Genomic DNA, 12,744 nt, shown 5'->3' with positions numbered 1-12,744 from the left:
GTCCAAGCGATAAAAAGTTCAGCCAATACCCAGGGAGGGGGGGACGCTAGCAGGCGGAAGTTTCAGGCCTGTTCCGATGTCGCCCCGCGGTTTGCTAGCGTTGCTTCGGCCGGTTCTTGGCTTGTTAAGACTACGTTCCTTCCAGCTCTTCTGCAGGGCCTCTAGTTTTGTGTCCTTAAGGGTGCCCCTCTTTCGGGGTGCAGCTCCGCCGCTAGACCCCGGGCTGGACCTCCAGGTTAGGCCCCTGTATGTCGCTGGGTTTGTGGAATGTGGGGGTGCTCCATGCTGGTACCAGGTTCTGGCGTCGTGAGGGTTACACGTGGGTTGGGCTCTCCTGACACTCCAGCTCCCTTGAACACGGGAGCGAGCGTCGGCAGAGATACCATGCGGCTCCCTTGCCTGTTTAGTTGGTCGCTGTCGCCTGCCTTGCTGTGCAGTCGTTTTAGGGGTTCGCGGTAGGGGCCCATAGTAGCGGCGCCGGGTTACCGGTCGGATCCAGTGTGCCACCACTTTCACCGCTCTTCTGCGGGTCAGGCCCTGATTGCACAGTATCTCCCAAAAGCGCTTGCACTGCTGATCAAAGGCCTCCAGGGGCCCTGCGCCCGACTCAATGCTTGTGTCCATTGCCGTGGATTGCTGCTGGGCCGCCATCTTGGGTGCGGTTCCTCCTCGTGCGGACGCTCTGTTCCCAGAGATACTCCGGGGTGCCGGCCAGCAGGGACCGGGATGACCCCCACCGGTCCAGAGGGGGGGGGTAGGAGTGGAGTGGGTCTGCTGGACGTACCAGTCGGTGTGAAAGTCGGCTGCACTTCCCCCTCCTAGTCGTCTGCAGGCCTCAGATTGCTGCCGCGGTTTGCGGTACCGTAGGCCCTGGGGAAAGGTGTCTGCCGGTTTGTCGTCGCGTGCCCAGTTGTAGTGGCCCAATGTGGCCTCAGTCGTTGTGCGACAGCTGGGTTTTTTCCCCAAAAAGCCGGTCCGGCGGTCAGGAGCTCGAGCAGCACGCGTCCGCTCAGCTCCGAGGTCAGGCTCCGCCCCCCCATAGTGTGATTTTTAACAGTTGTGTGAGTTCTCTACATGCACCACATCAAAATACAGTGTGGAAAAACAAACTGGTCCCAGAAGAAGAGAGGAGGTCTATTATTCAGTTGTAAATGTAGTGTGAATTTACACTCAAATTTATACCAGAGTAGTTTGATTGTACATACTATGGGAGACAAGCAAGAGGTAAATATGTTCTAATAGCGCAAGTAAAAGGTGTTTTAATCTTAAAGTTGATTACTTTGCACTCCTATTTGATAGAGCTTTAAATTGATATACTCTTCTTTTCAAGGGTTGTGGTGGCTTTTCTCGTAGCACCTCTTCTGACGGTTGCAATTCCCATATGTAAATACTATACACTGTGTGATGATTGTAGAGATAATTTTATATCCTATTCATCTAGTCATAGTTATCCTAGCTCCGGGTATTATATGCATATAGTGCCTATTCATCATGGCATTCAGTCCTGTTTTAAAAATGTCCAAAAACAGAAGAGAGAATATGCAGTACAACATAGTTGAGCCAATAATTGAAAACTAGAGATGTTGGTCAGTCATGGTATAAAGCCCATAAATCAGCTCTAGGTTTCATGGCATGCCTCTTTTTGTAAAAAGCTTAAACTCTCCCCAGGAACAGTTGTTTGTTTGTCAATCACTCAAAAAATGGAATGAAAGTATGAATTGTTAAACTGGAATATTCCTAAAATCACATTATAAATAAAATGTTAAAAATACTTTTAAAAAGTCTTGCATTATTGGTGGAAGGCACTGAGTTCATTTTAAATGATAAAGACTTCTAAAATAATTACTATCTTGAAATCTGTGGGAAGGTGATGGGAACCAGGTTTGCACCCAGCTATGCAAATGTGTTCATGACCTTCTAGGAACTTGCTTACGTGCACCAGGTACATAGTTGGCTAGATTCCTTTGTCACACATCACATTACATTGATGATCATCTCTTCTTTATATGGAGAGGCCCAAAGGGGTCTCTAGAAAATGTATTCGGTATTTGTACACCAACACATGGGAGATTATAATCACTATAACTAAATCAAGGACCAGTTAACTTCCTAGATCTTTTTTTTTTTTTTTTTTTTTTAACATAAAATAATCTACCATTAAAACCAAAACTTTTTTTAAGAAAGTAGATGTCAGCAGGTATTCATTCTAAATGTTTGTGACTAAGGTTGGATATTCCCATTTTTTTAAATGCTCCAAAATGTATATGCGTCAACTGGTAATTATTTGCTGCTGTCCATTTTAACTTACCCGGTAGAGATTAATAGGAGACAAGAAGCACTTGTGATATTTGGTTTCCATGCTAGAAAATACCACCTCTCACTGTCTAAATTCTGGTTAGTAATGGAAACTATAGAAAAAAAATGATTTTACCCACAGTACAATTAAGCACTCTAACCAACATATCAAAAATGCAAACAAACGGGCCCTATTCGGGTGCCATAGTTTGAGGGATGACTTATCTGACAGGTAATGTGTCCACACGAAGGAGATGGAATTTTTTCACAGGGTCAAAAAGTTGTATAGATGACATATTCGCACATTTCAGCCATTTCCGTTCTTCGTTATTTATGAAGATTTTTTTTTCTAGTACCTAGAAATCTATTTTTTCCCCAGGTCAACAGATGTGTGTATCAAGTCATGCGATCTAAACCTACAAACATCTGTCTGAGGCAATGTTTTGTCTACAAAACACATGGGTTTTAGAACACATTTCAGGCAGATTCTTTTGGCAAACTATAACAGGTGGATATCTATAGAACTTCTTCGCATTGTAAGGGCTTGCTCTTCCCAAACTGCAGTGTTTAAGTGAAGTACCGCTAAAGGGCACATTATAGAATATTATAAGAATGTGATGACTTCTATTACTTGGCAGAAGATAAAAATGTCATCCAGAGGTCCTCAGGGAACCATTTGTACATAACATGACTAAAATACCGAACGACCCATGAAAAAGTGCACATTAGCCAAAATCATGGATTTTTTTTCTTGTTCATTTTACCTGTTTAATAGATTTTGTACATGCTAAACAGTTTTTTAATGATTAATGCAAATAATCGGAGATACAATAGGTACAGTTGTATGATAGTAAAAAGGACAGTCGACTGCCCAAATAAAAAAATAAAAAAACTGTTTAGTAGATCTTGCCCACATAAAAACTTGCATGCCTTTTAATCATGCATTTTTCATTGGGGATATACCTAAATGAGCTTGCAAAACCTGCAGTCCTCTCTTGTCTGCAGCTGTTGCAAGTCCTCCCATTCTAACCCAGTCCAGACTTTCTGTGTCTGTCCAATCACAGACTTCCCAATGCAGCGCAATGAGAAGTCTATGCAAGACAATTGCCTCTTGAGTTTAGCTCCACTGAGGTAACCAAACCAGGAAGTAACAGGACTTGTTGTTCTGTTTGAAAGCCAGGGGGTTTAACCTGGTTAATGGGACACTGTAGGCACTCAGACCACTTCAGCTCATTGAAGTGGTCTGGGAGCACTCTCCCAGCAACCTTAATCATGCAAAGCTTATTATTGCAGTTTTTGATAAACTGCAATAATTAGCTGTGACGAGAGCAATCTCGCCACATTGCATTGGAGAAGCCTGGCTGCCCGCCTGCTGCCTTTGGACTATGGCCCTGGGAGATTGGGCCCTTTAAAAACAGTATTCGGCCATACCAGAGTGTATGTCACTCATTCTGGCCCTTTAAATACAGTGGGGTCATTTGGTACTTGCCCTGTGTGAGCTGTGGTAACCCAGATAGCTATGCCATGGAGCCTATTCGTGTGATTAAAGACTTTGGCTCCATGGCGATTAAACTGTATTCGGTTGGTCTGAGTGCCATTCACCTAATAATGTGCACTCAGACCTGAGCTATCTGGGGATATGTGAAATGTCTGTGTGTTATGTGTAAAATGTGACTTTATGTATTTTAAAGTGTTTTATGTCGTTTTGCAACCATGTGGTTAATGGAGTCTGCCTCTAGTCCTGGATAATTGGATTACTTCCCCCCATTGTCTCCAGGATAGAGGGCCCTGTAAAACCATGCTTCCAGAAGGTCAAATGCACATTTGTACTAACTTTTGATTTTTGAGTATGTTGTTCCCCTGAATGGATTGATTGTTAATATGTATTTTTATGCGAATGTGATGTATATTTTGGGAGTTATGAATGTTGTGTAAAAACTGTATTTTCCCTACCTATGATAATTGTATTTTCCTGTGTGTACAGATAATTAGTTTACAGGTAGAGGGGAGGGCTATGTGTGGGATGTAACTATTGTGTGATTGGTTAATGTACGTTACTGTGTGTGTCCCTCCCCTTCATGGGAGCACCTAATAAAAAGGGCTGCAAGCGAGCAGCCAGAGAGTTCTATTTTTACCCTCAACTTGAGTCCTGTCTCTTATTGGGGGAATCTGCTACAAGGGATTGCTATGCTAGGCATATTCCCTTGCTATAATCACTGAGCTCTTGTAAGAGCTTGTTCCTGCTTCGTTCTGAAGGGAGATAGCTGCAGCCTGCGGTGCTTATGGTGTCTGGTGGAGTGCTTGGAGTCCTCTGGAAGCGCTAGGAGCATCCATTAACGGAGGTACCCAGTCGGGGTGCCAGGTGATCCGTTACATTAGCTTTATTGGGTAACTCCACCTCTAGTGGACGTCTGGGCTGTTAGGCGACTTTTGTTCTCCTAACTGACGCTGGACGTCCTCACGCTATGCATGAGAACATCCAGCGTCACCCGAATCCCCAGTGGCAAGCATTGTATAATGCTTTGCTATGGGGAAATACTAATGCGATCACGGTCATTGCCGTGCATGCACGTTACGTCTCCCCCACCTGTTGACGTCAGTGAGGGAGGAGCAGAGGCAGACCCAAGCCAGCACTTATGTCCTTTGGCGCTGGCTTGGGTCTGCCTCTGCTCTTCCCTCGCCCACTCAAGTAAATGACAAAAGTGTTTTTTCTGCCCTTGTGCACCGGGGTGGGGGAGGTGGGCACTATAGGGAGCTTTAGTGCCAGGAAAACAACTTTTGTTTTCCTGGCACTACAGTTTCCCTTTAATTTAAATGTACTATTGGTCACTAGCATAAAGATATGAATTACATTTAGCCAGTGAGGTAGACTGCATACATTGGTTTCTGAGATTGAGCCAAGGACATTACAGGAATTTTTGAACAAATAAAAGACAAAACTGAGAATATATAATTTGACATTATATAAGTCCATTTATAAACTGGGTGGCTGTGTATTTAAAACATTGGTCAGATAACCTGTTCAGCTGGGTCAATCTGTTGAACATGCACAACAACTGGAGATTCATCATGCCCATCACGGATACACATTGATTTCACGACCTATACATCGATTTATACAAGACATCTAAATTTGTAGAAAATAAATAAATAAATTGCACTAAATCTAGTCTCATCTTCTGTGAATTTTGTTTCTTTTTCAGGTTACAGTCAACTTTTTACCATTCCAAAGGGGGCCACCAACATTCAAATTAAGGAAGTTGGCGCCACAAGAAACTTCTTAGGTAAATGAAATGGCGTTAGTGTAAGTAATGCGGTGCCATTTGTATTTATGTCTATGGTTTTGTTTACCCATACGTAGGAACCTAAAACATCCAGGGAACTAGATGTGCATGCTTAGTCTGCATAGCACAGATTGATGCATTTCAGGATATTCCTAGCAGAACACTAGGGATACGACCCAATATTACTCTCTGATCAGCAAACCAACAATGAATCAATGCTGGATTTCTAAACCTTAAAAGGGACATGCATTACTTTAATACAAGTGTCTCATTCAAAAGCTTTCATTTACTTACTTGCAGACTGGAAAAAAGAGCAGGTAAATATGATATTTTTTCATATTCACCTGCTTCTTCTTGCTTATACTTTTCACACTCACTCGGGGGCGGGGGGGTTTATTTTGGTTTGTATATTTGTTTAAAAGTGTTTGCTTGTTTAAAAAAATAATTGTCTAGTAATGCATGTCCCTTTAACCTTTAGAATGTGCTTGGGGAAGTGTAAGATTGTGAAAACATTATAATTAGAAAATCCATCACACATTCTAAAGTCTGTTTCTCTTTGTAGCTGTAAAAAATGCTCGTGGGGAGTACTATCTGAATGGATATTGGACCATTGAATACAGCCGAGCAATGCATGTGGCCAGCACTGTACTCCATTACTACAGAGGTTCCGAGGGAGATCAAGCACCTGAGGTTTTGACTGCAAGGGGTCCAACCACTGAGCCTCTGGTTATTGAAGTATGTGAATCTTTTTGTTCTATCCAGATTGAACCACACCCCGAGTACTTGGGGGGGGGGGGATTCAATGATGTAGACCGCACAGAGAAGTCAATTCAATAAATGTCCAAAGTTTATTAAACAGAACAAAGCTTATAAGGCAAAACTCAATAAAGGGGAAGTTTTATTAATTAACAGTTGAATATTGTCAACTGTTTAAGTTACCTAAGCATTAAAAGGCTCGTGCAAGCATCATGGTATTGGGAATGCAACCACTCGTCAATCTAAAACTTGACTAAGGGGCATCTGCTAGGTGGGATAATCCTAAAAACTGGGTGTAAAGACAGGGTCGTGTGCAAAACTAGGCTACGTGACGACCTTGCAATGTAGAAGGTTGTTAGCTTATGATTCATCTTAACAGAGTTTAACCCTTTCACAGGTCTTACATTTTGCTCAGATACTTCTTATTTCTAAGGCTATAAAGGTGGCCCGTGGTGATTTAATTACTATGACTATCTTTTTCTGCACAAATTAGCTGTTCTGAAAAAAAAATGGAAAAATACCTATAATATACATACTTATGTATTATGCCATGTGTTAAGCGTGTTTTTCCATGCAGCTAATTGGACAAGAAACAAACCAAGGGGTACAGTATGAGTATTACCTACCCAACCAAGGGGAGACCGAGGATTATCAGTGGAGCTATGGCTCTTGGAGTGAATGCAGTGCGGAGTGTGGAGGAGGTAAGAGCTCTGATTATTTGCAGGGAAAGTGATACTATGTGATACCATGTTAACACTGCATTTATCCATCCTTTATTATCTTGTCTCTATTCCATTCCATCCAGGCTACCAGTCCAGATTAGTGTTCTGCACAATAGATAATGAGGCATATCCAGATGTCATGTGTAGAGACCTTCGCGCTCCACCAAGTAATAGAACCTGCAGCATGCAACCCTGCCCACAAATGAAACGGTGAGATACATCCTACTAGTGGTCGATACGTATATACTCTTAGAGATTATATGCCCCTGTTTCCCAAACAATTCCAGCCCCTGTTTTTATTAATATCCTCATTTTTTTTAGTAAGATCCGCTGTTCTTAAGAACAAATGATAATTTAAAAGTTAGGCACTGCTAATGGTTTGTAACCAGAACAGAGCTCTTCTGCATTAGACTTCATTTTTAGTTATTGTACAGACAGCTGACAAATACTCTCCGAGACCAGGTCTCCAACCCGAATGTTAGTGATGGTTATCCGGGCGTAATCCTCGTCCATGCATTATTTAAATTGCATTACTTAATAAATATACAGCATGATGTTAGAATTTAGCTATTTGCATATTCCTGTGAATCTATCCAAGGGATAACTACAGTCATCCTCAGAAACCTGAAAGTAGTTTGGTTTAGAATTGTTGGAATTTTGTTTCCACTAGAACTATAAATCGAACGTGAAGAGTGTAGAGCCTTGTGTTAAAATTATATCTCGCCATTTGCCTTTGGCTGTTAATTCACCGCGAATAGCATCTGTTTTATATGAGCTACGGTATTTATTATATCTGTACATCAGAAATGTTCTACATGTTTATGTTTTAAAAGCCATCTTTATTCTGCACAAAAGGATGTCTTATGTATATCAGCCAGCACTGTGGAGCCGAATAGTGAATACAAAAATGACCAGGTAATCCGGTGCCGGTTGTTCTGGTGGTGATGTGGCTTTTGGGTTTGCAGGCTTTGGTGACTTTTAAATTAAAGGGAAACTATAGCTAGTACATATTTCTCTTGTATAAAAGAGCATTTTGAACAATATCTCATAACTTTATGGATTTTTTTCCATATTGCAGCTAATGTAAAACATCATGTTTATTATACTTTCAGCTAGTGCATATATAGACACATATAACTAAAGTTTCCCTTTAATGACTAAGCTTAGTGTGCAACAAGCTTATGGATTGTGGTGCCAAGATAAACTTGTATAAAAAATGTTTAACATTTTACCAGTGTTCAAATCTTGACTTCAACATGCTCTTTCATTTCGTAGTAAGAGATGTGCCAAAGTGCACTATGACAAAAAATGCAAAAAAACCTGTGACCAATTTATAGTCTGTATGTATCAAGAAAAAAAAAAGATATAGCTGTGTTTCTTGGTTCTCAGGCATACTCTTTTTGCGGTGGGAGGGAAGGGAGAGTTATGTGCCGCTTAAAGGCCTCAGAGATCTTACTTCCTGATGGAAAAAATAACCTTTACCATCTCCACATCTCACCACAGCCTTCTACATCTAGAATGCTTATATAAATCTCTGATTGCCATTGCAAGATTTAATGGGAATATGGATACTAAGTTCCACATTGTGTATGAGAGAACCTATGGCCAGAAACTACAGGCACTGAAATGAGTCTCTGTTTTGGTCTAATTCTACTAAGCAGCGTTATCTTTGGCTGAAGAGCCTTCTTTATTAAACCCCCAAAAATACTCTGTGAGAGAGTGTCTGACTGACGAAACCCATAATGCTGGTATGTGTCTGACTCTGCTCTCCTCCATACGTTATACGAAGTACTAAGCAAATTCTGAACGTAAAGAATAACCAATTCCCATTATAGATCATTCTGAATGTGTTGTACATTGTCCTCTAGTAATTGGTAGCTGTGGTTCAGGAATAGCAGATTATGTGCATCTTTCCCACTTGTGTTCTAAAAAAATTTGTGTAATTGTAAAATCTGGTGCCGTTTAATGGTGTTTGCTTTCTGTGTGTCAGGTGCTGGTTGTGCAGATCTCTCTATATTATAGCTCTTGGTGTATCGGGTGCTGCAATCTGCATTATATATGTATATATCACTGTTCTGCGTACACTACCCTATGGAACAAGAGAATGAGCATGCTGATGTAGGAGCATCCAACTCAAACGTTATGATAAAATTACTATGTCTGCCTCAATTGATGCTGATCTATTGTAAACGTTGTATTATTTTACTTGATCTGTTAGGGAAATGTCACGTCCCAGGAGTTTGAATGTTGCAATTGCTTATCCCCTATGGTTGCATTGCAGTGTTAAGACTCTCCGTAGTGGCGGTCTACCAGACAGCCGCTGGAGGTGCTCCCTGCAGTTTGACTCCATGAAACGAGGCTGGATGCTCTTACGCGTTTCATGAGGACGTCCAGCATGTTGAAAAACCCAATAGGAAAGCATTGAGTCAGTGCTTTACCATGGAGAACGCTCTCTGCACATGTGCATTAGGCTCCCCCCATCGACTGACGTCGGAAAATCCCGACTCAGCACAAAAAGGGCAGAGAGACGTTATAGTGTTTGAAATACAGCATTGTATTCCTAGCACCGTAGTGTTCCTTTAACACGTTATAGGTTATATTTAATCGTGTGACAGTTCCCGTTTAATATTGTTTAACATGTAATGGAATGTAGCTAGTCCAGTAGCACTGACCATGCTTTTATTCCAGTAATTTCGGGGGAAATAATTTTGTTAAGTTTAAATTGTGCTTTTTGCACTCATTTAGGAATAAAATATAAACTATGAGAATAGTATTGGGTGGCCATCCCGGCTTTTGCTGTGGATAATAGGCGTTCTAATGAAAAAACAAACGCAAAACATTAGACCCACGGACCGCTCCTATATCAGCATGCTCTTGCTTTTATTATTTTGGACATGCTTGTAATGTGAATTTTGCCATTCCTCTGTGACTTGCAGCTGGAAAATAAGTGAGTGGAGCCAGTGTTCAGCTTCGTGTGGCGGAGGAGCCCAGACCCGCTCAGTTTACTGCGTTTCCTACGAAGGGAGATCTTCCCAGCAGGTGGTGAGTGACGCAGAGTGTGCGGCGTTTACCGAGAAACCCCCAACTCAGCAGGCCTGCAACATCCGGGCGTGTGCTACATGGAATGTGGGGCCGTGGACGGAGGTGAGCTACCAGGAGTTAACTAGGACAGGGTTCCTAATCCTCTGATGTGGTAGAAAGCAAATGGCAAAGTATCAAGAATTCTAAAACATCTGGATATCAACTTTCTGAGCATCAATTTTTAGGGTCATATTCCAATCTCAAATAAAACCTCTTTATGCTCAGTTTTATCTTCATAAAATGAATATTAAATACATAATAATCCCCTTCATGTTGTTCATGTGTGGTTCATTATTCTCAAGGGTTTCCTTAAAGGGACACTTTCACCAGAACATATTTGATTATACCCTTTTCTGGGGACATCAGAGAGAAGTCCCCTCAAAGTGCACGGAACACAAGCTTGTGGCTGAGCATGTATCTTTCAGTACACCTACACTATTTCCCAATGTCCCTATTTAGGAGTCTTTTCTGTCCTAATTTCCATCTTTTCTATGAACTCCATGTTGCTTGTTTTTCATCTAAATGTCTCAGAACAGTACCTACCCTGGCCACACTCCCACTCCCACTCAGAAAATTAAAGTGTCCCTATTTGTCCATTTGAAATGTTGGGAGGTATGCATAAAAGAGTGCTCCCAGCAGTGTGTGAACAACTGTGATTGGCTGCCTTGCATGTCTGCCTCTGATCCTAAAACGTATCCTTACTGTGACAAAGTGATTTTTGTGGCTAGAAGATGCAAACTATTTACCCCACCCCACCTATCATGACAATATCTTTCAGCCCGTCAGCTGTGCTTGCATATGACTGATTTAATACTACAAGGTAACATCATCTGCTAGTTCTCCTCATCTCAGGTTCTTCAAATATCTTCTGGTTTGCCAAGATAGTTAGTATATTCTATTATAAAACAGTTCTAACCTGTAACATAGTATTTGTTTATTTAATTTCCCTCTTGAACGGTTATGAAATATGTATATGTTTACTACTCCAGTATAGCCTTGCTGCTCACCCATGACTTCATGGCTGTAATTTAGATTTAGTATATTTTCTATATGCATGTTGTGTTCATAAAACAAGTACACATTTTGAGAAACGGCTTGAAGGTCTGTTAAACTGCTGACACTAGAAAACCTTTATTTGCAGTGTTCTTCCGAGTGTGGGGAAGGCATTCAGAAGCGCTCAGTCACGTGTAGGACCGATACCGGAGTTGTTGTTCAAGATCTCATGTGTATGACGCAGGTCAAGCCAACCGATAGCCAACTGTGCAATGGAGAAAACTGCGTTCAGGAGATTGGGTGGCACATCGGAGAATGGGGTCTGGTAAGAAAATCGACTGGGATAGAATTGAACTCAACGTATAGTCCATCTGTGTTTGTGAGAAGGAGTATTGACATGGAACTTATGTATTTAATTTGGATTCCTAATAATGATGACATTTTAATATTAATTATAAAGCAAACTAGCAATTTAATAAGACTATAGGGTGCAGAACGGGAATTGGGACTCTTAATGTTTTTATCACAATGACTCTTATCTTATGGCTCCACGAATGGTCAAAATTATCTAGTAATTGTGAACGTTAAATAACCAGTTGTCCCCGTTTTCTTCTAAATATTGAATTATAAAAATGTAACTGCTAGTTACACACACAATGCATATATCAAGTGAAACCATTAATCCGGGAAGTATTATTGCAAATGATGTACAGTGCACAATGTGTAGTTAGTATGTTTTCCTATATTGTAAAATCAAATTGTAATAAACGACCTAGTTTCAGATAAAATTCAGGCCCAACACAAATTGGAGTGCAATATGTATTCGCAATGCTACAAGCTGTCCAAAGATAAATCGATATTGACTTACTCAGTTTGGAAGTAACTAAAATTAATTTTCTTTATACACATGGGGATACAAAGACACCCCAGTGAGTTTACTCCCAGAGCCATCATTTTTCCTTTATATTTTTATTTTGCTGATTTTTCCTTTAGAACATAATCCCCACTGTCTGGATTTTATATATGACCTACTAAGGGATGATTTATAAAAAAAAAAATAATATGGAACAGTTTTCATGGAACTGAATGGATTTGTCCAGCTGAGGCCATTGGTTTCCATAGTGATTTCTCTAGTTGTCAAATTTTTACTATTTTTAAAAATCTGGCTCGAAGTCCATTATTATAATATTTTTTTTAAATCATTTTTTTAAGGCAGCAGAAAGTTGGGGTAAGATGTAAATATTTGCAAGTTTCTACAATAATCTGCCAGGTTACATATAGATACAATCTACTCTACATGCGAATGTGACGTGGGGCACACCAGAGGATTTTTCCTACTACTTCCATCAGGATATTTGCTCTGTGTTTTTTATCCACAATTGCACGACTGTTTCATCTTAATTGTGTGATGCTATTTTGTCTTTTTTATGAGTTAATTAGACCACTTGGAAAGCAGCTAAATGCAGTCTAAATGCTGTCCTTAAAGGGACACTCTAAACATCAAAACCACTTTAGCTTAACCCCTTAAGGACACGTGACATGTGTGACATGTCATGATTCCCTTTTATTCCAGAAGTTTGGTCCTTAAGGGGTTAAATAAGTGGTTTTGGTGT

At 40.8% G+C, this 12,744-nt stretch overlaps 1 protein-coding gene across 2 annotated transcripts in view; it reads left to right on the top strand.

Annotated features, from left to right (window-relative positions):
• Positions 1–12,744, top strand: part of PAPLN (papilin, proteoglycan like sulfated glycoprotein) — a 132,503-nt gene that overhangs the window by 91,576 nt on the left and 28,183 nt on the right. The window contains exons 9-15 of one of the 2 annotated variants that reach the window (XM_063439575.1): positions 5,499–5,579; positions 6,142–6,314; positions 6,913–7,036; positions 7,141–7,267; positions 7,913–7,972; positions 9,994–10,201; positions 11,280–11,456. In XM_063439575.1, coding sequence (XP_063295645.1) covers positions 5,499–5,579; positions 6,142–6,314; positions 6,913–7,036; positions 7,141–7,267; positions 7,913–7,972; positions 9,994–10,201; positions 11,280–11,456 — 950 coding nt within the window. The remainder of the gene's footprint in view (positions 1–5,498; positions 5,580–6,141; positions 6,315–6,912; positions 7,037–7,140; positions 7,268–7,912; positions 7,973–9,993; positions 10,202–11,279; positions 11,457–12,744) is intronic. The other variant, XM_063439576.1, reaches the window with a different exon arrangement.

Source organism: Pelobates fuscus, chromosome 13 (assembly GCF_036172605.1).
Source record: "Pelobates fuscus isolate aPelFus1 chromosome 13, aPelFus1.pri, whole genome shotgun sequence".
In the NCBI taxonomy this organism is placed as follows: domain Eukaryota; kingdom Metazoa; phylum Chordata; class Amphibia; order Anura; family Pelobatidae; genus Pelobates; species Pelobates fuscus.
The sequence above is the reverse complement of the archived record's forward strand: the minus strand, read 5'-3'. Positions and strand labels throughout refer to the sequence as shown.